Source organism: Atractosteus spatula, chromosome 28 (genome assembly GCF_055471065.1).
Source record: "Atractosteus spatula isolate fAtrSpa1 chromosome 28, fAtrSpa1.hap1, whole genome shotgun sequence".
In the NCBI taxonomy this organism is placed as follows: domain Eukaryota; kingdom Metazoa; phylum Chordata; class Actinopteri; order Semionotiformes; family Lepisosteidae; genus Atractosteus; species Atractosteus spatula.
In genome coordinates this window covers 4,435,929-4,461,343 of record NC_142733.1, presented here as the reverse complement: position 1 = coordinate 4,461,343, position 25,415 = coordinate 4,435,929, and the positions used below count along the sequence as shown (strand labels likewise).

General features: G+C 46.9%; 3 protein-coding genes across 11 annotated transcripts; all 3 read right to left on the bottom strand.

Moving 5' to 3' along the window:
• Positions 1–3,913: 3,913 nt before the first annotated feature.
• LOC148813793 (cold-inducible RNA-binding protein-like) lies at positions 3,914–11,839 on the bottom strand. 4 transcript variants are annotated; one of them, XM_088907801.1, is made up of 7 exons: positions 11,719–11,839; positions 10,454–10,571; positions 9,676–9,782; positions 8,874–9,012; positions 8,253–8,340; positions 7,870–7,913; positions 3,914–4,657 (listed from the first exon to the last, which is right to left on the bottom strand). In XM_088907801.1, the coding sequence occupies exons 2-7, from the start codon at positions 10,551–10,553 to the stop codon at positions 4,638–4,640; spliced, it is 498 nt and encodes a 165-aa protein (XP_088763927.1). In that variant the 5' UTR covers positions 10,554–10,571; positions 11,719–11,839; the 3' UTR covers positions 3,914–4,637. The 4 variants fall into 4 exon arrangements, with proteins under 4 accessions (XP_088763927.1, XP_088763925.1, XP_088763926.1 ...); XM_088907799.1 differs by having other exon boundaries at positions 8,853–9,012; positions 11,719–11,797; XM_088907800.1 differs by lacking the exon at positions 3,914–4,657 and adding an exon at positions 6,362–7,188 and having other exon boundaries at positions 8,853–9,012; positions 11,719–11,797.
• A 930-nt stretch (positions 11,840–12,769) lies between these two features.
• Positions 12,770–18,422, bottom strand: LOC148813792 (cold-inducible RNA-binding protein B-like). 5 transcript variants are annotated; one of them, XR_016086181.1, is made up of 8 exons: positions 18,350–18,422; positions 16,940–17,053; positions 16,722–16,828; positions 16,517–16,640; positions 16,224–16,362; positions 16,065–16,126; positions 13,211–15,501; positions 12,770–12,970 (listed from the first exon to the last, which is right to left on the bottom strand). XR_016086181.1 is itself a non-coding variant. In XM_088907797.1 (6 exons), the coding sequence occupies exons 2-6, from the start codon at positions 17,037–17,039 to the stop codon at positions 16,048–16,050; spliced, it is 549 nt and encodes a 182-aa protein (XP_088763923.1). In that variant the 5' UTR covers positions 17,040–17,053; positions 18,350–18,422; the 3' UTR covers positions 15,912–16,047. The 5 variants fall into 5 exon arrangements, 1 of the variants encoding a protein (XP_088763923.1); XR_016086179.1 differs by having other exon boundaries at positions 16,496–16,640; positions 18,350–18,420; XR_016086180.1 differs by having other exon boundaries at positions 16,496–16,640; positions 18,331–18,417.
• A 2,806-nt stretch (positions 18,423–21,228) lies between these two features.
• LOC148813791 (cold-inducible RNA-binding protein B-like) lies at positions 21,229–24,535 on the bottom strand. Of its 2 annotated transcripts, XM_088907796.1 has the most exons (7): positions 24,455–24,535; positions 23,494–23,603; positions 23,190–23,296; positions 22,961–23,078; positions 22,686–22,827; positions 22,503–22,564; positions 21,229–22,126 (listed from the first exon to the last, which is right to left on the bottom strand). In XM_088907796.1, exons 2-7 carry the CDS (start codon positions 23,591–23,593, stop codon positions 22,113–22,115), a joined length of 543 nt encoding a protein of 180 aa, XP_088763922.1. In that variant the 5' UTR covers positions 23,594–23,603; positions 24,455–24,535; the 3' UTR covers positions 21,229–22,112. The 2 variants fall into 2 exon arrangements, with proteins under 2 accessions (XP_088763922.1, XP_088763921.1); XM_088907795.1 differs by lacking the exon at positions 21,229–22,126 and having other exon boundaries at positions 22,443–22,564.
• Between the last annotated feature and the right edge of the window lie 880 nt (positions 24,536–25,415).

Sequence of the window (25,415 nt, the reverse complement as noted above, 5' to 3'; positions counted from 1 at the left end):
ATTTCCCTGTAAAAAATACCAAATGAAGCCCCAGGTGGAGCTCTAAGGGGAACTTATTGTGTTGCACTTGAGCACAGAAAAGAAACGCCGTCTCAAACCGGAGGGAGCAGGTTTTGTCAGCTCCACTTTTCAAAGAAGAGATAAGATCTCGCAAAGCAACATCCTGTCTTGTTTGCCCTTCCCATAATACTATGCCTCAGCATTTCCAGCTAACATGGGTGACTCTCCTCCTCAACCATATTCGAACACCTACAGCACGAAGCCACGCCCATCCGCGCGCTGGAGAAAAGAAACCGAGGCCCTCCTCACGCCTCACCAAGCCGAGTCAAAAGAACCCCCCCCCACCGCACGTATCCCCGTCATCGCTAGAGATAAAAGCACTATTTGAGCTAACGATAGGAAAATAAAACAGGTTGCTCTGGGTACAATACTGTAAAACGCTTCGTTTTAAATATTCTTGTCAGCCTCATCTGCAATCTTGGGGGGAAAGGGATTCCAGAAGGAAAATGAAGGAATTTTAAGCTTGGTCGACAACACAAGGAAGGGGTGTTCACCCCAACATCCTGCCTAACAATCTGACCTTCCGACTGCTCCTCCTGAGCCGAGCTGCCCGGACACTAACGATAGGAAAATAAAACAGGTTGCTCTCGGTACTTTACTGTAAAACACTTCGTTTTAAATATTCTTATACACTTTCTCACCCCTCTCCGTGACCTGCCCTGCGGTGGGACTGGGATCTCCCCCGTGTGTGAGGGAACTTGTCGCCCTTTGGGATGAAAGGTGTGGCATTCTTAGCGGAAGATTTTTTTAAAATAAATAACCCAAAATAAACTGCGTCATGACCGCATATACTGTATATCTACACATTCCTAGAATGAGGCATTGCATTAAGCTCTACATGCACGTGTATGAGATTAAAGCCGTACACCTTGCGGTTTTCTACTTGCCTACAGAGCATTGTTAAAAACCTGGTACTCACTAGTGGGGATTTATTTGCATGATGTATTGGTGCGCAGTGGTGGCTCTGTGGCTCAGGATCTGCGCCTGTGGCTGGGAGGTTGCCGGTTCAAATCCCGCGGCTGGCTGAGGAATCCTACTCTGTTGGGCCCCTGAGCAAGGCCCTTAACCTCAGCTGCTCCAGGGGCGATGTATAAATGTCTGAACCTGCACTCTGACCCCCAGCTTCTCTCCCTGTCTGTGTGTCTCATGGAGAGCAAGCTGGGGTATGAGAAAAGACGAATTCCTGATGCAAGAAATTGTATAGGGCTAATAAAGTGATCTTATCTTATGTACTGGATTCCTTTCTCGATTAACCCAGGACGGCAAAGAACTTAAACAACACTGCCACCCACAGGACGAGGCTAGTACTGCAGCAAGGGGAGAACAGTGTGGTCCCTCACTAAAAAGAACTCCTGAACTTCAACAGAGAACATAGCAAAGCAGGCTCCGTGACCTGTATTGCCTTAATTCAGAATAGTTTTATCTTTTACTGGGAAGCTAGAAACTACTTTACTGTAAGTTGTAGTTAGTCTGGAAGCTATTTGAAGTCACTGTTAATGGCCTACAGCTACACTGCAGAGAAATAAGTCTGAAGTAAATGAGAGTGCTGGTTGCTATGGAAACAAATGACATCACAGATGGGCAATTAAACCAGTATGCATTCAGAAGAATGCTGAGATGGGCTGGGTGGTGTTTTCTGTGAGGCTGTCAGTACCTTTCAACCGGAGTAGACAAAGTAATTTCCTACCTGCTTGTTCAAGAACTCCAGACACGCAACCCAAGAAACACGTCATCCCACCACGCTTAAAGTTTCTATTTAAAATTGATCTGCTGCTGTTCACGCAGAGCAGCAAGTGCTTTGACTCAGGTTTACGTCGAGCACGCGTTTCCGATCCTGCGCTCCCAAGCCGAATAATAGCGCATTTGCAAGCCTTTGGCTCCCTCTAGTGGGCTATCAGCACCACTACAGTGTCCCCCACAAACACTTCACCCTTTCTTGAGTACTTCTAGAACCACCGCCAACTGGCAGCAAGACTATAGCACACCTGCCCTACAGGCACACGCCGCATGACTGTAAATATTTCCTGATGATCTGGAGCCCTCCAGTGAAAATGCCAAGTGCACCCTGCATATAAACCCTAGCGCAAGAATTACAGATTTAAAATTGAGCAATGCCTTACTGTTAATGAGCGCCACCTCACCGCAGCTTTTCAAAACCCCGCGCTGTAGGCAGGACGTGTGCTTCACTACAGAGATGATCCCGCTAATGACGAGGTGTGAAACGCGCAGTGGACCCCCAAAACTCTTCACGGCGGCCGTATTTCCAACGTGCAGTGGCCGCTCAGAAGAGATTAAGCCATACAGGCATCCGCCGGAGACCCGATGGGCGCATTTTAAACTACAATGGCAGTACAATGTACACAGTAACGTGTAAAACCCAATTTCCATCACAAAATAAGTCACATTTCCAGGTCTGTGCAGCGCCACACTCTTGCGATTTAGAACGAGGCAGCAAAACTTCCGGTGACGTGATGTGACCCTATTACATTGTAAACAAGCAGGCTTGTGAGTTCCCTAAATAAAAAAAAAAGGTTTGTGAGTTCCCCTCTTTTAATCCAATAGAAATATTGCTCTGGACTTCGAGACGGTTTCGCTCAGGAATACTACTTTCTTGTTAACTCTGCATGCAGATCACGTTGGAACATTTCTGCGGTGAAATGTCTGCTGCACAACCTGCACTTACTCGCTTGTACATCGCAGTACATCAGTCATTACAGGGACTAGTGAGCAGGAAGGGCCGCATCACTTTGCAATTCCCGGCTTATTGAAAGTACTGTGAAAGTACTGTGTGGCCACCATACAGTACTTTCACAAAGTTCACAGTTTTGTTTATTCGGATTTCGAAAATTTTTTAGATATGGTCCACCAATTTATTACCGAAATATATATGGATGGAAAAAAGAAACGCAAGTTTCTGGAATGAGAATACTATAGATATAGCTCATTTACTTTCACAAAAGGTTGTCAATTTGTTTTAAGCCCCCTGACCAGCAATACAGCTTGTGCAGTGAGGCATTGCAACTTGCCAATCACAGGAGAGCTCGTTAGGTGCACTTTTACCCAACGAGGTCCAGGTGGAACAATGCCTGATCAGGTCACCTTTAAAAAGGCCTTAATTCAAAGCTTAGGTCACCGCAAGAAAAAGACCACCGTTAGTCAGTTTTCTGTGCATTCCATAATGCCTCGAACGTCACCAGAAGCAAGAGAGACTGCTGCAGACAGGCCTGTCATGTGCCAACGTTGCCAGACACTATGGAGTGAGCTGCTCCACTGTGTCCCGACTGCAGAGGTTTCAGCAGACCAGCAGGACAGATGACTGTCCAAGATCCGGTCGCCCTCGGGTGACCACACCAGAGCAGGACTGACAAATCAGACTGGTCCATCTGAGAGATCGTTTCTGGTCTGCCACCTGTACCACTGCTGAAACTGCCGGCAGACACAATGCCCGCATCAGTGACAGGACAGTGAGGCTCCATGCTGCTGGCCTTAGAGCAAGCGACCTGTCAGAGGCCCTCTGCTCACACCTCCTGGACCTCACACCCGACTGGCCTGGGCCCGAGGCTGCGATGGACTCAGGTCCTCCTCACGGACGAGTCACTCTTCGGCCTGTTCCACGCAGACGGGAGGACCAGAGTGTGGAGGAAGAGGTGTTGCGTTTCTACCCCCCCCCCCCCATCAGTATAGCAACAGGTGTAAGAAATCGGGACTGCGTTTCCCCTTCAAACGTTCCAAGTCAGAATAAGTCTCCGTTGCCGGTGTTACCCAAAGAAAGCTCAAAATTACAACCCCGCAACCCAGAGACAAAAACATAAAAATAACCCAAACTGGGAGAAATCGGAAAGACAGCTCACTGTGTGTTTCGGGATGTTTTTTATTAAGAACAATCATGCAGATACAGGGAGGTGCAGAAGAAAAACAGTGAAATGACCTGAAGGCAGTCCTGTAGTGACCCTGCCCTTGCACTGCCTTTTCCCAAGTGCTTCAGCTGCGGCTCTTGAAACACCTGCTCTCGACACCATGCAAGAGTTCACTGCGGACACTCCCTGCACAAACACCCTGGTGCAAAGACACAGTGTTCCCCTCGCAGATGAAGGGCAGCCAGGAACGCTGGCACAGGCGAGAAGAAAGCTGGGGTCCCCAAATTTGCACCCTAGCGCGCTCTTCAGAACCCCAGGAGAGGAGAGATCACAAATTCGGCTTCGACAAAAACACCCACTTCCCCCACACTGGCGGACCCCCCCCTGCAGGGCAGAGCGGGCCGCCCACCTGATCAACGCACGCACGCACACACACACAACACTGCCCAGAGCAGAGCTTCTGTTTCCCCGCGCTGTAGCCGCACCGCCAGCTGTGCTCAACTGTGCGTGTCTTATCGAAGAGTCGAACCCGGGGCCGCAGGTTCCAAAAAAAAGAGGGGGGGGGGGGAGGAAGGGGGACAGGCTGCGGCAGCGGTTAAGAGCTGTGACACTGCAGGACGTGGTCTGGCAATCTGGCAGCAGAGAGCTGGACGGGACCAGCGGGGTACAGGAGGCTCTCTGGCCCTCACACAGCCCAGAGAGGCACCGCCTCTGCCTGCTTCACCAGCTGGCCTCATTACCTGCAGAGGAAAAACGCAGATTCAGAGACAAAACTAAGACACCACCTTCGTACTGTAGCCCGATCGCGTCACGGGAAGACTTTTAATCAGCAGGAAAGAAACCAGGCAGGCAGCCCTTCACCGAGCCACCTTCTCTCCTTACATGCCTTTCAACACCTTGTGGTTTGCCAAGTGCTTATAGCTTCCTTACTCTGCACAAAAACCATCACACTGGAGTAACTGTGCACCTGCTACACAAGCTTTGTGCAAGCAAACTCCTCCTGCCAGGGACAGTACCCTTGTCCCAGCCTGGGAAGAAACAGGCACGATCTTCCGACGTCTACCAGCAGAGCCTCAACTCAACGGGCTGTTCCGAGCCGCAAGAGTATATAACAAAACATTAAGGTATGGGGGGGAAAAAACTAGCAACCCCCATGTGCCAACTGTAACCATCCCGGCTTCCCATCAATTCAGACCTGAATTCCCAGTACTTTTAAAGCTACAGGACACCTCTACAGCACTCGCAAATTACCAGCAACCCCCGTCCAGGTATTTAAACTCAGACACGGAACATCTGAATGTGCCGGCACAGGGTCTACTCTGAAGTCCATTCAACAGATGTGCATCAAAACAAGAAGCCGGGCAGGCTCTGGTGGGGCGGGGTCGTTTCTCCGTTTTAAGGCAACGCTGCTGCTGGACCACGAGGCTATCCGCACAATGCCTTACTGTGCGCCATCGATTCACCTTTCATCTTGAAAGGAAACGCACCAATTGCGACAGGGTTTGCCTCCCTCCTGTGCAGCCTATTACCCACGAACAGGCCAGTTCCCCCCCACCGCGCGCAGGACTGCAGGCTCAGCAGGTGTGATCGCACACTCATCTTTGTCCAAACCCCACAGCCCAACAACGAAAGGTCAATCCCATGGCGAAAGGCAGAAAGAAGAAATGTTTCAGCTCTTGAGCCGTCTGCAGATTCTCCACCTGCGGATTTAGTAGCCAAAATGCTCTTCTGCTTTCGACTTGTACCTTTATAGACAGAGCAGACCGATGCTAATTGGACAAAACTGTGCATCATAGTTTAGTGCACTAAGATGGTTTAACTAGCCCAAGACTGTGAATTAGCACAAAACATGCACCAGCAACCCGAGTACCATCTGGAATCACAAAGACCCCAGCCTGTTCCTGTGCATAGCTCACCCTCCCATTCTGTTCAGACATTTTACAACCCTGCTGCCCATCTAGCAGGGCACAGCCAGCCCATCTGGACAGTCGGCTGAGGACTCGAAGATCAGAGATTAGTTGGGAAGCCGGTCACAAATCCCCACTCCCTGCTTTGCAACTGGGCCTTCATCCAGGAGCACCAGTGGCTCTTAATACCCAGGCATTTTGAAACCGTATCAGGAACTACAGTATGATGCTACCTGCTAAAGGGAGCAGAGCTACTTGCACATAATTTAGCCTTTTAATTTGCATGAGGCGGTCTCTGTGTAAACACAGGGACTGCATCTCCAGAAGTATCAGTTTGGTTCCCTACTAGAATCTCATAACCATGTGCAACAATAACCCATCATTCATCCATTAGGGATATAGCTCCTCTCCTTTTGCATTATTTCCATGTACGACCTGCAACTACTTCCATGTACCAAGTTTTAAGGTAAATGCACTTTTCTAGCTCTGTTTGTGTGGTGCAAAAGGGAAGCAAAAGAGACATGTTACAGCCACAAATCACAGTAAATTCAGGTGGTTTTAATGGGCTTCGTGAAGCCAAGTCTTTTAATACAAACGTTTCCTAAACCATTTCAAATACAACTTAGCTTCTTCCAATAAAAAGGACAGTAAAAAGATACATTTCCAATATTGTCTTGTTCTTAGAAAAAGGCAGAAACTCTGTATAGATGTGCACTTGTACAAAACCCTAGATTTTAGACAGGATGTGCACATGGTAGGAACAGACAACTGTCGCTCAACCTTGAAACTTGTTTTATAGCCATGTGCAAGTGGGAAGCTGAAAAGGCTACCTTCCATTCCGAATGTGCAAGAACATTTCTAAAATTAAAAACAAACTTGGGGATATTTTTCAATATATACTAGAATGTGTAGAACAGCATGCCGAAGTCCCATTAGAGCTTTTGGGTTAATTTTTTAAAGTTAAATTAAAGTTTAAAAAAAACACCCTCTCTTCTTATTCCTTCTCCAGTGAAAATGAACAGTGAACAGCTCCAAAACTAAAACAAAAATAAACTAAAATAAAGTGCTGTCAAAATGAAAGCCAGCATGCACTGAAGACGGTCTGGAGCTTTAAAACAAACCCTTCATGTATTGACATTTGACTGAAAAGATGAAACTAAAAAAAAAAATATTGCAGTCTCACATCAGGAGCTTTTAGGACATCTTAAAAAAAAAAACAAACACAAAACAGTCCAAAAGTATAAAATGCGTTGGTACTACAAGTACTTTGTCTGCGAAGTTCCCCAAAAACAAATCTTTAAATTACAGCCTTTTTGGAAGGTCCATCTTGGGTGCTGGATGGGTATTTTACTCGTTGTATGTAGCTGAGGACAAGAAGCAAGCAGAAGGTAAACATCAAAAGATTTTCCAACCGTCCAGACTATTGAGGGGGAAAAAAAACCTGCATTTTCAAGGGTGAATTAACTGCAAGTAGGACTGAGCTGTTCTCGATCCACAAAAAGCAATCTGCTGGGATATCAATGGCTGCTGCAGAACTCGCTTTCCTGAGGGGTTCAAGTTCAGCTTGCAGTTACTTTAGGCAGTTTACACCACCCCCCCCCTTCCCATTAGATGATCAACTGAGCCGGTAAGATCGGAGCGTGCCTGGAGAACAGGGGAAAACGTACATCCTGGCTGTGATCTGCAACTCAAGCCCACTGCTCTGTCTGAGGCAGTGAAGATACGGGGTCTGTGACTCTGATCTGCACCTTAAGATACCACTGGAGCTCTGTGGACTGGGATACTACTCAAAAGCAGCCATCAGTGCCTGGCTAGGCACAGCCTTTCCACCCAAATATTAATGGGCCCTACTATTCGCAGTGAATGCCATCTACACCATTTTAATAATTTAAAAGGACATTTTGCAACTGCTTAGCTGAGTAACTCATCTGTACCTGGTGGAAATATGGAACAAATAAAAATTTGCGTTCAGCCCAACTGAAAACTAAGCCCCACTGCAGTAGGACAAGAAGCCTGGAGCCGGGGACCGGGACAGGAGCTCTTACCATAGCTGTCGTAGTTTTCCCGGTACGATCCGCCTCCCTGCGCCCTGCAGAAAAAGGTAGCGGATGGTCAGGTGGCCAGCGTGGACGACTACATTCACAGACTTGAAGAGCAGCTCCCCCACCCCACATTAATCTCTCCTGCCCCAAGACTAGTGTTACATGTTCCCGGGATGGACTGGCATCCCCCATTAATGCATGCGTGATCCCGTCTCGTCTCGAGGCTCTGGAGTTGCAGCGCCCCTTCCCAGAAAGGGACGGATTTCGGATATTGATTTATTGATTCTGGTTCACAACTGAAGTCAGCAAAATATCCCCCTCATAACAGTGTATTCTCCTCCCCAATTCTGCCCCCCCAACCATCGGGCCCCAGCTCTGCAGCTCACCTGTCTCTGTTGTAATAACCTCTGTCGGCCGAGTAGCCTCCACTCCTGTTATCGTAGCGACCACCACCGAAGCCACGGTCTCCGCCACCTACGGAACAACATCGTGAGACCGCTGCCCATGAGCCTAGGATCCCCCCCCCCATGCCCAACGCCAAGCACTGCACTGCACTCTGTACTGAAAGCCTTAACTAAGGTGACGCCATTTCCTCAAAAGAAGTGGCAAAGTTAGGGGGGCTGGTTTCCACTTTCAGATGGTTGCTGATGAACACTCACTGCAGCAAAAAAAACATGCAGTGTATGCAGGTCACTTTGTATTCAGTGCCAGAGGTGTCAGCTGTAAGAGGTGCTATAATATGGATGCTAAAGCATTGCAGTGCCTCTTCCAGGAGGCTATACAGAGACACTCCTGGTGGGCACGGGACAAGGGACAAAACTCCACCCGCCCACAACAGCCATGTGGGACAGAAAAGGGACAGAGCACGGAGCTTGGCTGCATGCAGTCCTGGGATTTTCCCAGCAAACAGGAGGTCGGGGGTCATTCTCCACTCAAAAACGCAGGCTGGCACTGTTGGGAGGGGGGGGAGGGGACAACAAACTTGCCTTGTGAAAAACCACGCCCACCTCTGCTGAAACCCCCTCGCCCCCCCCTGAAGAACCCGCCTCCGCGGCCCCCAGAGCCTGCGCCCCTGAATCCGCCGCCTGGCCGGCTCCCGGAGGACTTCCCCGCCTGGTCGACGCGGATCTGCCTGCCGTCCACTGACTGCGGGGAGGAAGAGGGACAGGGAGGGAGGAACTCCGGGTTAGAAAACCGGCAGGGATGAGCGCATTCCGAAATCACAGCAAAAGCAAAATGTATGCAGTAACGCGTCACAAATTAGACGATTCTAAAGGTGTGCGCAGTTCCATGCTATGCACCTGAACGATGTAAGATTATGAATGCATCCCTTTTAATCCAGTTACGTCCAATTACGTCATGACAGGGACTAGTGAGCAGGAAGGACTGCTTCACAATTCTCACAAACTCTCCACAGCATGGTAGCCGCACAGAACTTCCATCATTGTCATGACGGGGACTAGTGAGCAGGAAGGGCAGCTTCGTGTCAATTTGTGGGATCTCACACTCTCACCTGGAGCAAGAGCGAGGCTTTGCAACAACCTGATGATTTACACTACTTCCAAAGTATCTAATTTGGCATTCGTAAGATTTTTGCGAAATCAATTAATTTAATTTGTTACAGAGATTTGATAACTACGCCGAGGAATTTGGAATGTGGTTCCCCTTTATGTTGGGGGCACATTCAAAAGCAGCTTCATGAGATCTCTCTACACTAGATACAGTGCCGCTCCAGCTCGTAACAAGAGCCCATGGCGTGTCAGGAGTCACCCCCAAACCCACCGACCGACCCCACGAAGGTGGGCTCACCGTGCCGTTCATGGCCGACATCGCATCTTTGGCGTCATCGGGGTTCTCGAAGGTGACGAACCCGAAGCCTCGGGACCTCTGGGTCTCCCGATCCTTAATCACGACGACTTGGGGAAAAAAAATGAGATGAGAAATCTGGTGCTACAATCAGCCACAGAAAGGAGTCTAGAACTGGAGGAACTGGGTGAATTACACACAAAATAACCCCCAACCAGGGCAGCACAGTGGTTAAGCACTACTGCCTCACAGAGCTGGGGCTCAAAGTCCAATCCCTGATCCGGGGTGCTGTCTGTATGGAGCTTGCATGCTCTCCTCCCACAGTCTAACCCCCCCTGCCTCTTGCCCATTACTTGCTGGGATAGGCTCTGCCCCCCACCCGCAACCCTGACCTGGATACAGTGCTCAGAAAAATGGATGAATGCCAAAGCCTGAAGGCTGCTGAGCTAAACTCGAGAAAACAACTAAACAAGAGATACTCTAGCCTACTGGACAATATCTGGACATTACAGACAGAAGCAGCTCGAGTAGGGAGCTGCTTCAGCACCCACAGGCTGCAAAGCAACAAGTAAAGGTCTATTCCATGCTGAAAAGAGAAGGAAAAAAAATTAGTGGCCAAAACGTTGTTCGTTTTCTTCTTTCAGCATGGAATAAACCTTTACTTGTCCCATTACCGACAGGAGCACTGCTGCCTGAGCTGCTTCTCTCCGACGCCCCCCCCCACCCCTTCCCCCACCGAAACGCAGACACCCCACAATGCCGCGCGGCCCCTGCCCCTCACCTTCAGAGATCTGCCCGTACTTGCTGAAGACATCTTCCAGGGCCTGCTCGTTGGTGTCGAAGCTCAGGCCTCCGACAAACAGCTTTCCTTCCTCAGACATTCTGTCGGTACTGCGGGACTGCGGAGACGCACACAGCAACCGCGGTCGCGGCTCGTCATCGAGTACAAAACGCACGTGTCGAGCCCCCCCACCACCACCCCCTTTTGCGAAATATTAAAAAAACCCAATAGTTCCTTTAAAAAAAAAGGAATCGATGCTCTCGGGGGGGGGGGGGCGCCGGGTTGATCCGCTCCGGGTCCTGCTGGCGCGGAGCCCCGATGCGGCCCCGCCAGCCTCTCGCGACAAACCCGACCCCCGCACGAACTTTTTTTTGTGGGGGGGGGGGGAGGAGGAGGAGGAGGAGGAAGGGGGGGGGTCACGTGGCCGTGGATCAACGCACGCCGGCCACCATTTTACCTCCCCTCGTTCCTTCCTTCCCTCCTTTCTCTCTCCTTTCGGAGCAGAACAGGGACACCACTCCACCCCATCCGCCCACGCAGTCACGTTTATTCGCCGCCGGCACCGCATTGCTCCCCCCATGTGGGATTCGATTAAAAAAAATAAAAATAAAAACGAGCTACGAAGCATCATGTAAAAGCCATTTTGGAGCCGAGCTGCTAACGGACAAAGACCACCCTCCACCCCCCCTCCCCTCGCTAGTGGAAGCGCTGAAGACGCCATTTTCCTGCCGGTGCGGAGGACGTCTGCTCTCCGGCCGTCACTCCATCCGCCACCCGGGCCGTGCCTGCGCTCCTACCGCCGGCGGGACACCGTGCTGCGCCCCGGGGGGGGGGGGGGGGGGTTGTGTATTTCAGCGAGTGCATCCTCATCGCAGCCTCCCTCCGGGCACGCACTCGTGGAGCTGTTCGCTTTGTTACCGCCCCTCCCCCCGACGAAAGCAGCAGCGGCGCCATTTTTTTATCTTTAAATCCTTTCTTAAAAGCACTGCGTCACTCAGGAACGGCACAGAAGCAAGGCCGCCTGAAGAAGGCGAAGCGGGCGAAAACAAAGCCCGCCGGAGAATAACCCCCGCGCTGGCGGACCCCCTCAGATTTTCCCCCAAAAGGGGGGGCATCTTAGGAAGGGCTGTAAAATAATTTGTATCTCGGCGCAATCGGGCGGTTTAGAAAAAAAAACACACAAAAATACATCGGACTCGATCAACCACGTCATTGCGGAGCTCAGCTGCCTGCGAGCGTCAATAGTATAAAAACGAAATGTTTACCTTGTACGAGTATAGAGACCACAGCTCCCTCAAGCAACCGGCAGCGATAATGGGGACGGACCAAACGCACAGGCGGGCTTTTATACGGCAGCGTACGGCCCCGCCCCCTCATGAATATGCATCGCTGGTCGCCAGCCCTTTTATTTTGAATTTTTGCGACGGCGTCTCTCATTCGCGGATGACCCGTCCATCCATTTCGCGACGACTTTACCCCACGCTTGGTTGAGAAGCGGAGCGAGCTAGATCCTGAATAAATCCTGCTACTGAAAAAAAAAACCCCATCTTTAAACACAAATGCACCCAAAGCATGATTAATTCTTATCATAGATCTTGCGCACGCCAACGTTAACATAGCACAAGTTCCCTTGTGCTGCGTTAAAACAGAAAACCAACGCCTTCTCATACATATTAGACGTTATTGAGATATTTCTGATATTTTCAAGATGCACATGATTTAAACCTAAGCTTTCGTACCCTCGGTAGAAAGCCTTAACAGGCCTCCGAATCGGTTCGTACTGGTCTGGTCCATAGACGCGCGGCTAGCCTCCTTACGATCTTATTTTAAACCCCATCAATTTATAGATTTCGATTTGCATTAACAAAGCTTTCGCAAAACGTTTTCCCCCTCCACTTAATTAGCCCATTTCACGAGTGCCTCTGCCCCATCGCCTTCAGACGTTTCACCCACAGAAACTCAATTTGCAATTTATATTTTAGAAGAGTACTGTACTATACATGCAATTCACATCCACCTCGCTGCAAACTGACAACATTTGATCTTAAATTCTGCCTCGAGTGATCAAAACCGCTACAAATGATCACTTCCCTTTACTACTTGCAATGGTCTCAATCCCTTAATCCCACATTGCTCTTTGGATTAAACAGACGGTAGATTCATGAAAATACCACCTCCCGTTCCTTAGAATAATCTGCATGCTTTGCAATACACCACTCCCTGCTGCAGTCACCCGCACAGCGTCTGCAGGGCAGAGAATTGTAGTGCTCCACCGCACTTTATAAATCAACGAATATAAGACAATACCCAATCACATTGAGTAAAAAACGTGCTTTTATTAAAACATGGGGAAAAAACTTTTATTTCACAAATGATGCAACGGATGCCATTCATGATCATGTAGTGTATATACAGTTCTCCGTTCCCACTCGGGGGAGCTGGGAGAGACTGCAATGTGCTGATTGCTCGTGGTAATGACTCCTTCTTGGGTACACCTTTCATCTGGCGATCACCACCCTGAAATCACAATGGAAGCAGATTTTATACACAGCAGTGGGACTTTTTTACCAACTAGAGAAAATGTAAAAGTTTCACATTCACATCTGGAGAGGACAAAAGCCATCCAATTGCATATTTAATTGCATTAAAGTTGCTGTTTGAGAAGTAACAAATGCCTTGTACTTCATACAATGAAGTAATTAAGTCTTCGCATATTAACCAAAGCTTCTAGGCACTTGTCAGAGTGTCATGACTAACCTTGAAGGAGCTCACTTGCATTTTTCAAGTTCTTCAGCACTGCCGATTCCTCTATAGATTCAAAGACATCCTCTGGCAAAATCCTCAACCTAGTCAAACAAGAATGCGCTGTATTACAACACCATACACAGCAGGTTTAAAACATACAGCTCATGTTCCAACATTACAAGCATGCATTGGTATTAAACTACTAGGTTAATTCTGGTATTTTAGCCTGGAAATTCCTAAAGTTCTCCACATCAATAATACCTAAGCACATTAAAAAAGCCAGAGAGCTTGATCTTCTCAAAAGGTTCATCTAATGAAATCTAGCTTTAAGGATAGGTTCCTATAATTTAGATAAACAATTACATTTGTTATATCTTAATCAAAAACTACACAAATGCCCTTAACATCTAACATAACAGTGACACTGACACTAAGGGGATCGTGTCTTTTGAACCATGGAGGCTTTGTTCTCTTAAATCGGTAGGATACAACACACCATTCAAGAAACAGCCTTTTTGATGACATGATTGCCAGAGGAGAAACTTTGAAGACAAACAGATGTTGGTATATTGTTAGGGAAAAGTAGCCATGATGTTACAGGAAACAGGACTCAAGTGCTCAGAAAGCAATCCTTTTTGGAAGCCTGCAGGGCAATGAAATTGGAGCCAGGTATTTCCAACTCTAGAGGCTTCTCAATTCCCAAGGTTTAAACCACATGAGAACTCTAAGGAACAAACCATGGTGCTAGTTCAGAGCAGCACTTTATAGTTAAAATTCAAAATCATGCATCAGTTAACTCTGGGGGGTAAATATAATTAGGAAGTGAAGGATCTGTTTTTCTATCTTTATAGGACATCAATTCAGGGAACTTGGAAGGTTTTTTTTAAATGAGAACTCAGTTTGAAGGATGCGAACAGGAGAGCAAAAGGTGTTACCTCGCAGGCCTATCTCCAAACATGAACTAGCCAAGAGAGCAGCTTTCATCTCAGAGGATTCACGTGTTGGTAGGCACAATGCTTCGTTCTCCAAGGGCTCTGCAGATTTCCCATATTCTAGCAGAGAGCTCTTGGACGCGGTGAACATTACAACACACCCATCTCCAGGTGACATTACCAGTTGTCCTTTCCTCACTGTCTTAAGTTACCTTACAGTATCATGACAACCAAAAGAGCTAAATACAGAAGAATATTTTAAACTTGGCAAACGTTGCATGCAGCACCACGCCTACTAGTTTAAACCTATGAACAATTCCAAGGTTTTTTTTCATAACTACACATTTCAAATTCTAAGACTATGAGTTACAAAGGCAAATATAGCAGTAACTCCACATCACCCACCCAGTTTTCCTATAGCTTGTTTGCCAAGGCCTAGTGAACTGAAAACTACTTTAACCTCCCTCTATGCCTAAGATACTTCAGCCACTGGTGCTGCACTTAATGCATTCAGTTGATTTTCCACAGTTGAAACATCAATCATTTGTTTCTTTTGAGGCACAAGAAAGAAGAGCAATTTGAACCAGTTGTTTAATGGGCTTCATGAAGCCAGAATTTACAAAAGTTTCTTCCAAGGTTTTGATACAGAGAACTTAAAGCACAATTTCTTTCGTTTGGAAAAAAAAGCAACAGTGTTGGTATTACATTTCGAAAAAAATCTCATCATGAACGTTTCAGTCCATCACACATTAGAGCATTTAAAGAACCCATATATTGCAAAGAGCGAAATACCATTAAATGTGCAGCAGACTGCCACTGGTGCTGGGGTATTTTAAATTAGCATCCGGCCAATTCAATATTTACTGCTATCGGTGCAGCAGTCAAAGTAATTCACTCTTTGTGCAATTAATATTTTCATATCTTTAGCTATATCAAGGAGGTCTGCTAGAAAAGCTTGCATTCCTACCTTGCTACACTAAAGGAATGCATTACAGAAAAGAAGGCGCATAAAGCCTTAAACATTATCACAGCTTGTCAAGCTTCTATTGAGGTTGCTCAAATGTCTGAAATGAGTTTCGGGGCAAGTACAAAAGTTTCCCCATCACTTGAAAAGTTGAATTCGAGGGAAAAAAGTCCATTCATTTTCTCTCATGTTAAAGTAGGTGTAGAACACAAACTACTAGGTAAGGGGATTTTAGCTCAGTTTTAGAAGCTGTCAGGCTGTGTTGAACAGAATAAGAGACTACATCCAGGTTATACAACACGAGGAGAAAAAAACAACAAAAACAGATTCTTCGAAGAGCGTATCTTTATAAATACAGCCACTGAAGGGACGATCTTGAATCAGGATGGTTTTTTACTCGTGTGTAGCTGAGGACAAGAAGTAGGCACAGATGTAAAGGCACTGAAGCACATGGACAAGTACTTAAATTTTCCCCATAACCCCTTAACTTTTTAAAGCTGAAACTTTTTTGCACAGCTTATTCTTGTGCCAAATGCGGACATAGTTTAGAACTTGTCGGGAGGGATAATTCTCTCCTACATTGCGGTGCATCTAGTTCCGTCTTGATACTACTGCAAAATCATCAAAGCAGGGCAGATGTTGTTTGAACAAGGTCTAACGTTATGTTGACATTTTCTTGTAAATGACTTAGGAAGTAAAAGACATGATTTCTCTTTGATCCAGAAGGCAGAGGACTGTGCACTCTACTCCATATGAAGTGATACTTCAAACAAGATATTTGTGGCTCAAAGCCTATTTTAGACTATGGATGTACAGGCTTAAACAACTATATATTGGATGGCAAGAACTTGGGGAAAGTCCTCTACTTTAGCAGCAGTGTTGAAACAGATTGAATGTTCTGCTCAAAAATGTTTAGAAACTTTACAATTAAACTAAAACTACCCCCCGCCCCTTTACAATCCATACATACCATAGCTGTCGTAGCTGTCCCTGTATGAGCCTCCAGAGCGCTCACCATAGCCCCCCTGCCCCCTGGAAGAAGCACAATTCAATCAGCATCACGTGAATCTTAACAAACCCCGTGAAGTGGTGAAACAAGTTTCCGCGGCCATCAAGAAGAAAGACTGACCTGCTGTCCCGGTTGTAGTATCCACCCGAGGAGTAGCCGCCACCGCCGCCGCCACTCCTGTTGTATCCGCCACCGTAACTCCTGTCTCCGCCCCCGTAGCTGCGGTCACCCCCGTAGCTCCTGTCGCCACCATAGCTCCCTGCGCAGGGGGACAAGTTCAGCACGACTGCTTAGAGCCAGACCCCGGAGACCCACGGGCGACTAACCGAAGGAGGGCGTGACATCAGACCAAGAGGAGGCAAACTCGCTCTTGCCATGCGGCCAGCCCTTACCTTGCGAGTAACCACGCCCACCTCTTCCTCTGCCCCCACGGAAGAATCCTCCCCTCCCCCCGGAGGAGCCGCCCCTGTAGCCGCCGGACCTCCCTCCCGAGGACTTGCCCGCCTGGTCGACGCGGATCACCCGGCCATCGATGGACTGGAGGGAGAAAGACTCGCAGGTTAACACAGGAGCCTTAGAAGTGTGAAGAGCACAGCAAGACCAGCTTGCACTGCCCACCTTGCTGTTCATGGCTATCATGGCGTCCTTGGCATCCTCTGGGTTTTCAAACGTGATGAAGCCGAACCCCCGGGACCTCTGTGTTTCTCTGTCCTTGACCACCACGACTGGAGGCAAAAGAGGAAAAAAGTCTTGAGCCCCTGGCAGCTGTGTTACACCACAGGAAACGCGTTACAATTAGTGCAACATTTCAATCACACGTAGAAAGTCGAGCTTACCTTCTGAAACATTTCCGTACTTCGAAAACACCTCTTCCAGGGACTGCTCATTGGTGTCGAAGCTCAGTCCACCAACAAAAAGCTTGCCTTCGTCAGACATATTTGGGAGATTTTCTGAAAGAAAAAAATAAATCGATCCCCCATAAATAGATCAAGTCCACGCCATACCGTGATAAATGCGCAGATAATTTATTTGTATACAAGGCCGGTCGGCCAAGCAAAGCCCCGCCTTTTTATTCTCGTATTTAAAGCACTCCAGCGTTGCATATACGTGCAGCAGCGCACCCACCCATCTCCCCCCTCCCCTCCGTTAAGCACGCCCGGACGCCATTTTGAAGGACTGAAGAGCCATCCTAAATCCGGAGGCCATCGCCCCACAGAAGGGCTGCTGCGTCATCGACTCCCTCTGACGCAACCCGCGCGGCGACCAACCGCGCCGAAGTGGGTCAGCCCCGCCCAGCCCGCCCCCGGCTCGCGCGCACTGCGGAAGACGCCATTTTGAACAAAGCGCACCCGACCGAATCGAAGGCATTTTCCCCACCGCCTCGCTTTCCATCGGAAAACTTCATCTGGGACATTTTCCGTAAGGGATCTGGGATTTTTTTTTTCTCTCCTTGGGCGAGGTGGCGATGTTCTCGTCGGCCTCTTGAAATCACAAGAAACCTCGCTCTTCGACGGGCGATCGAGACTGCGCAAGGACTCTCTCCATCACTCCCCCCACCCCCGGTGCGGAGGAGCCATTTTGAACAAAGACCCAGCTGCAGCTACACAGAAGACGAGCATTTTTTGGGTCGATTTTCTCTCTCTCTCAAACTCTATTCCCTCAGTTTCGGTTCTGTTTTCTGCATTTAAGTGACATTTTCGTCGTTTTGCGGTGCAGCTATACCAGGGACAAAGCTGAGCTATAGGAAAAACACGGCTCCTGTCACCCTCTACAATACGGCGCACACCCTCGGGGGAGTTTTACATTTATATACGTTTCCCGTCCAAAAAAAAAAACGGACTCTTCCATCGCGGCGCGAGTTCGTTTTGAAAAACGCTCTCGTAACTTGTCGCGACAGCCGAAAAACGTCCGTTTGGATTCAAACGAGGAATTCCTAAACCGAATTTCTTTTCGTTTCCCCCTGGTTCGAGTGTGTACTGCACAAGATCGGTCAGCACACACACACACATTGAACCACGCCCATTTTTATGCAGAAAACTAGAAAAATCCTCACGTTTTGGATGTGAATACAATTTTAATCCCTTAACCCGAACAGGCAGTAAAACAAAGACTTCAGAAAAATAACTGATATGTAAGTTACGCTATATAAATATGCGGCCAACTACATACGCACCGTTCCCCCCGAAAATGTATTAAATAAAAAGATTTGAAAGAGCATAAATCTTACATTAATGGTTTTTTCTTACCTTTTTGTCAACCTGACAGTTATCGAAATCTCACGTACCGCAAATTCTAGTCAGCTATGACCAGGACTGCGGCAAAACCGGCGCTTTTATAAAGTTGGACACGCCCACGCTAATGAATAATTAATTAGGCTGACAAGAGCCTGTGATGTCACCATCACCAGGAGACCGCTCACTCGACCAAGAGCACAAGAACCTTCGTTTTATCTCGGTTTGAAGATGAATCTTATTTCAGTACTTGTCAATGCAAGTCTTGAACCCGGGAAACTAATCAAAATGTGGAATTGTATGCTCTATCTGAAATGCTTGTGTAAATGCTGGGGCTTTTGTAATTAAACAATCACCCCGTGTAGCGCTTTTTCCCTCCTTTGGTTTATTCCTAGTAGCTGCATATTCCTTCACCCAAATGTAAACTTACCTAAATTACAAAGGAGATTCACTCCGAACAATCTAAAATCTAATGCATTCTGCCTCCTTGCTTAGGAAGCAACCAAACTAAATCAAGCCAGGATGCCTGCTTTTCAAAACATTTGCAGAAGCACAGAGCTGCCTTCTCACATTTGGCAGTTCTTTATTCAGCCTGATGCATATTGCTTAATCTTTCACAAAAAGTACTCTTGCATTATCAAGTGCATTATAACAAGGGGATTTGTGTTCTGTGTACCCCCCAGAAGCGTTGGGTAGGTAAAAATAATTCATCTGCTTTTAAATCTTCGAACCACCATCTTCATAACTTTTCTTCTTATCCGTGTGATCAAGTAAACTCCTTCAAATGGAATGAAATTAAAAGAACATCAAGAGAAATCATTTCAAACCTTTTATTGCTTTTCCACACTGTGTACTCATACAGAACAGGTTTTGGGATGTCAATAAGGAGCCCTCTAACACCACAGTGACCATCTCCCTGTTAACACACTTCAGCCTGTCTCAGACCGCTGTGGGGAGCCGATACTCGCTCATCTTGCCCATCACGTCTTCTGTTGATGCGTTCAGCTCTCGGGAACACAGCATCCTGCAAACATGGAACCTCAACATTACCAACATTATCTCATTGGGGATCAGCTGCCTATCAAAATACATTTAAAAACATTAATAAAATTCACAAAGGTGGCATCTTTCCTGGCACACTTAAAGGGAAACTGCAGTCCCAATTTCTCAGACTGGTTATTAAATCTCATTAAGAAACATGTATTGATAGTGTAGCAAAATTTTATTCCTGATTTAAACAAAATCATGAACTTTGTGAAAGTACTACAAGTTACCATGTTGTCGCAAACACCTGCTCTGGCCACAGGTGAGAACGAGAATCGAAGCTGCCCTTCGTGCTCACCCGTCACTGTAATAAATATGTACTAGCAAACGAGTACAGGTTGTGCAGCAGATATTTAACTGCAGAAATTGTCCAACATGATCCGCATGTAGTTTGCAATTAGTAATTTTTGGCAGAACCGCCTCCAAGTCCAGAGCAATTATTTATATCGGATTAACAGATGAATTCACAAGCTTGGTTGCTCACAATGTATTAAGGCCGCAACATGTCACTGGATGTTTTGTTGCCCTGTTATCACAGAATATGGTGCTGCGGATACCTCACCAAGCAAGAAACCCCAACTAAATATTCACCTTAAAACTTGGGACTAAGTTTCTTCCATTTAAGTTGCTATTTTACTCCAATTACCCAAACTGTACAATCCACATTCCTTGACTCATGTGACACTTACATGAGAGATACGGATGTTTCTTTTACAGCATGCCACCTTGTAGCAAACAGCCTTCATATCAATTCCCATCCAATTGCCGAGTGCTCAACCTAGATCACGAGAGAAAGAAAAGAATATCAATGGACAATTTTTCAAATTGTACCAAGTGTCCTGTAATCATGCATTGCTAATTGGGTCAAATTCTTATTTCCTTCACAAGAGACAACATATGGCACCAGTCTCTAAAACCAGTTTGGTGCAGTCCCAGGTGTTTGGATAACAGCAAGCCTCAGCTCCAATCATGACGACCTGTTTAACTTGAGGCTTGTATGAATCCATCTAACAACAATGCATGTTGTCTAAACCTGGGTCTCATGACTGAATACAGAGCTAGACTACAAGGTACAAATTAACTGTCCATTTTCCAGTGCTTAGAAAAGCTTCTGAATATCATCATAAGCATTTTGGTTTAATCAATTAAGATCCACATAGTGTTTTAACTATAACATGACAATCCCAGCTCAGGCTTTGGGATCCTTGAGGATGAGGAAGCCAACATATGGAGGTAATCTTCAAAATGTCACCAGTCCAAATCAGAGCATAACTGGGCATGGGACTGATCATGCAGAATTTAATCTTGAGAAGCAGAACAAGTCTGGTTTTAAAAACAAAACTGTTGAAAGGATGCGAACAGGAGAGCAAAAGGAGTTACCTCAAATTACAGGCCTATCTCCACATGTGAACTAGTCAAGAGCAGCTTTCATCTCAGAAGATTCACATGATGGTAGGCACATTCTCCAAGGACTTGGGTTTTCTGAACATTAGCGGTGAGCTCTTGAGACGTATTGAAGCATTACAACAACCAATTCTAGCTACAACTACCAGAACCATTTAAAGGCTCCTTAATGTAACATTTAAGAGATATCACCATCTGCAGTTACCTTCACAAGCAGAGTTTTTACTAAACCCTGAAGTTTTATTTAATGAATGAACCACCCCTTGTTATCCTTTTAGTGTAGTTCCAAGCCATTTGTACTTCCTTCGGCTATGTCCCATGAGCCCTGGCCTAAATATAGTCACCCTCCCCCCACCCACTACTATCCTCTCTGAACAGATTCCAGACATCTTCAGATGATTTTATACAGGTGTGGTGATCTTTGGAGGCACAAGAAATTCAGAGCATTTTCCACCATTTCGTTTAATAGGCTTCATGAAGCCAAAAGTTTACAAAATAAGCGTCTTCAGTTTCTTTTGTACAGAGAACAAAGCACAATTTCTCAGTGGGAGAGACAATACTGGTTGCAACATTTGAGTATTGTATCATGAGTACCAAGTCCAAAACACCAGATTCAAATACAAAAACCTAGAGTAAAATAAACTCTCAAAAGGAATAATTAGCTCTTTAGGTTAAGTATCTAATATGATGATCAGGACCCAGAGCAATTTACTCTGGATACTGCATCCAGCTCCTTAGCCATACCAAGGTGGTCAACTTGGGAATAGTCCAACTTTAATACATTATCTACTTTCGTGCAACCAAGGCACATAAAGCCTCGGGTCTTTACCACAGCATGGCAAGCTAAATATTAAAAGTCAACCTGTATAGCATTCCATACTCTTAATATTCATAAAGGATCAACTTAAGAAGCTACCAGGCTGTTGATCAGGATAAATTAAATCACAACTGTTACGTACAACAGCCATGAAATGTATACAGTAGTTAAAATATTGAATTTGAACAGGTCTCAATGCATTCCTTTAGCGTCACCTGAAGTGAATGCATTACTGAACCTAATGGCCTTAAATCACAGCTTTGACAGTTTTATAGAAATCAAAAGCGCTTAATTAAAAAAAAAATCATACAAACTTCCTCACATTTCAGAACAGCACATCGTCCAACAACATCAGTAACTACTTAAGCTTGTAATGATGTTGTCAGAGTGACAGAACAAGGTCAAAATCAGATTACAGAAAGTACTAGAACAAAATATAAAAAAAGGTTCTTCGAAGAGCGCATCTTTATAAATACAGCCAGCGAAGTGATGATCTTGAATCAGGGCGGTTTTTTACTCGTGTGTAGCTGAGGACAAGAAGTAGGCACAGATGTAAAGGCACTGAAGCATCCGAGGCACAGAACATTTCTCATACAACTACCCATTTTTAAACCCCTAAAGTTGGGAAAGCACTTTAGGAACTGCAGCTAAGTTTGGGTTTTACTTGGAAAAGTCAAAGTGAACAGCACAGAACTACCATAGCTCAGGGAAATCCTTTTCTCAATATGCACCCATTACTAGTTAGAATGATCAGAATCGTGCATTTGCACAGCTCAGAAATCAGTCTGACTGAAGAGAGCAAAAAAAAAAGCTAAAAATGGACTGAGGTCAACTGATGTCGATTTTAATGAGCTTGTATTAAAAGGTGACCCCCCCTTCCCTCCCTTTACAATCCATACATACCATAGCTGTCGTAGCCATCCCTGTAGGAGCCTCCAGAGCGCTCACCATAGCCTCCCTGCCCCCTGGAAGAAATAATCAAATTAGTATCACACCAAGCAGTGGTACAAGGTTCAGTGAACCCGCTTACACATTCATTAAGAAAAAACGAGGACTATAAACTGCGACTCCAGAGTGCAGACTGACCTGCTGTCCCGGTTGTAGTATCCTCCAGAGGAGTAGCCCCCACTGCCACCACCACTACTCCTGTTGTATCCGCCACTGTAACTCCTGTCTCCACTCCCGTAGCTGCGGTCACCCCCGTAGCTCCTGTCGCCACCATAGCTCCCTGCGCAGGGGGACAAGTTCAGCACGGAGACCCACGGGCGACTAACTGAAGGAGGGCGTGACATCAGACCAAGAGGAGGCAAACTCGCTCTTGCCATGCGGCCAGCCCTTACCTTGCGAGTAACCACACCCACCTCTTCCTCTGCCCCCACGGAAGAATCCCCTTCCCCCGGAGGAGCCGCCCCTGTAGCCGCCGGACCTCCCCGAGGACTTGCCAGCTTCATCCACACGGATCATCCTCCCATCCACAGACTGCAAGGCAGAAGTTTCAATTAGCTTTGCCACAAAAGCTAAACTTGCATACATGCTAAGTAGGCCTAAGGAAAAAAAAAAGGCTATTTCAAGATTGCTAGTGCCTCTCACCTTGCCATTCATGGCCATCATTGCGTCTTTGGCGTCATCTGGGTTCTCAAACGTCACGAAGCCAAAGCCTCTGGACCTCTGTGTTTCCCGGTCTTTGATCACCACCACTGTAGAGAAGGAAGCACGAGTCAGCAACACAGCTCTCAAGACAGAGGCTGCAGGGTGGACTCCGCACGCCAGGCTGAGAATTTGAGGTCGCAATCCATGCCTAGAGCATCACCGCAAAATCAAGGAGCCACATAGAAGCAGTGGAAAGACTTCCCCCCCCCCCACCGTACGCTTTAGTATGAAAGGGAGAACTCACCTTCTGACACGGTCCCGTACTTGGAGAAGACATCTTCCAACGACTGCTCGTTGGTGTCAAAGCTCAGACCTCCGACGAAAAGCTTGCCCTCATCAGACATTTTGAATATTCTGAGGGTGGAGGACAGAGAGATAGGTTAACTGCGTCACCGAGCCTTGCAGCGCTGTAGACACTCGCTCCCAAGCCCGGAGCTAACTTTTTTTAAAAAAAGTACTAAAACCTTCACTAGATTAAAAAAAACTAGTCTAAGTGTGCTCAAACCCAGGCCAGGGGGGGATATAACACGACTAGAGGAGAGCCAAGCGGTGCTACGCGTCAACGTGTCCCCGGCGGCAGCGCCATCTTAGGGCGCCATTTTCCCCACCGCGCGCTCCGCCGCCATCTTTAAAACGCCAACACCCGCTCGCGCACCCGGTTAGGACACTCGCAGAACATTTTAAAAATATATATATATACACACACACACCACGGAGACCGAGACGGCAACGGGAGCGTTTTAAAATTCACGCACAGACCCACAATCAGAACAAAGGCCTCCCGGGAAGTGCGCATCATAAACGGCTAGGGACGACGACGACGACGAGGCCTTTTCCGTCGTTTAAGAAGACGGATCACAACCGGTTTGAACCGCCGGGAGATCAAACGTCGAACAAAAACCCTCGCTCATTCCCACCCGCTGGCGGCCATTTTAATCGGAGACACGTAGTCTTTCTCCCCCCCACCCCCTCGCCACCAACTGGGAATGACTGCGCCTTTTAACAGTTAAAGAAGTAACGCTAACTGTTTTTTTTAACCTAAAATCTAAACTGGGCCTAAGCACCGATTAAAACCCAAAGCCATTAAAACAGATATTCACTATAAATCCCCAAAATGTTTACGACTACAGCCCCCTCCCCACACCTTATAAGATTTTCCTCCACACGGGGGGAAACCAACGTCTACAAACTCTAAGTGTAATTACCTTTTGTTGGTCTACGCGGCACCAAAAGGACAGGACCAGAAGCTTCTTCGCGCTAGTTTGACTCCAGAGGCGCCAAATGGCTCCTTTATATGACAGGAGGGCGACACGCCTACCTATCAATAATTAATCAGAAGGGTGTGTCTACCGCGTGTTGCCGTGGCAACTGCCCGGCTATTCGCAATTCCTGGTCAAAGAGCGACCGGTGGGTGGGGATTTCGCTTATGAATAATGAGGAAGGGGCGGTGTCTTGTGCCGTCACCCCAGTAACGGTGTGAATATTCATCGTTTGAGATTGAGTGACACTCTTTTATCGCGGCTCCTAAACATGCGCTCTGCCTGCCAACTGTTCGACTTTCCTGAAACTGAAGATCCCATCCCCCTCTCTGCTCGGGCCTACACACGCAACGTGGTCCGACAGCCTTTTCTTCTTTTCAAAACCTGCTTAACCTGATTGCAAATACAGTACAAAATTTCTTCAAGAAAATAAAAGCGTTTTGACGAAACACAATAAATCCTTGACTCCAAACCCTTTAATTCCTGGCAAAGCCTTTGCTCTCGGATACTTCACACAACAGAGTGCCCGCAGTTTTGTTTTCGAAACCCCGTGAATGTAGAAAAGCCGCTTTATTTAATCTCAGATTTTTGCACACATCTGGGAATCACCGCAACGTGGGCAACTGCCCCAACTTTATGCGTCAAATATTTAAAGTTAAGTATCGGTGTATTTTCGAAATCTGCAATTCATGCTTTGTGTCGTTTCGAAATTTCCGACTCCGAATACATTCAAATGTAGGTCTTTTTTTTTTCCAAAATACGTCCGAACTTAAAGAACACCGAGATTGTTTGTTTTTGAAACCGCGACGTGACACGATATTGAAGTTTGTTATGGCGAAGGATGACGACCAGGAGTTTGCCATAGTATTAACCGATGTGTTGTCCTGTAAACTCTCGTGAAATAACG

What these genes read in the sequence shown, in the direction of transcription:
- LOC148813793 (XM_088907799.1), bottom strand. Translation starts at nt 10,553, where the DNA reads ATGTCTGAGGAAGGAAAGCTGTTTGTCGGAGGCCTGAGCTTCGACACC. An exon ending in TGGGCGTGGTTTTTCACAAG is followed by an intron (nt 8,341 to 8,852) that starts GCAAGTTTGTTG and finishes GTTGTTCCGTAG; the next exon opens with GTGGCGGAGACCGTGGCTTC. An exon ending in GGAAAACTACGACAGCTATG is followed by an intron (nt 4,658 to 7,869) that starts GTAAGAGCTCCT and finishes TTTCCTCTGCAG; the next exon opens with GTAATGAGGCCAGCTGGTGA.
- LOC148813791 (XM_088907795.1), bottom strand. Translation starts at nt 23,593, where the DNA reads ATGTCTGATGAGGGCAAGCTTTTCGTCGGAGGTCTGAGCTTTGACACC. An exon ending in TGATGGCCATGAATGGCAAG is followed by an intron (nt 23,079 to 23,189) that starts GTGAGAGGCACT and finishes TCTGCCTTGCAG; the next exon opens with TCTGTGGATGGGAGGATGAT. An exon ending in TACTACAACCGGGACAGCAG is followed by an intron (nt 22,565 to 22,685) that starts GTCAGTCTGCAC and finishes TATTTCTTCCAG; the next exon opens with GGGGCAGGGAGGCTATGGTG.
- LOC148813792 (XM_088907797.1), bottom strand. Translation starts at nt 17,039, where the DNA reads ATGTCTGACGAAGGCAAGCTTTTTGTTGGTGGACTGAGCTTCGACACC. An exon ending in GTACGGAAATGTTTCAGAAG is followed by an intron (nt 16,829 to 16,939) that starts GTAAGCTCGACT and finishes TTTTGCCTCCAG; the next exon opens with TCGTGGTGGTCAAGGACAGA. An exon ending in TGATAGCCATGAACAGCAAG is followed by an intron (nt 16,641 to 16,721) that starts GTGGGCAGTGCA and finishes TTCTCCCTCCAG; the next exon opens with TCCATCGATGGCCGGGTGAT.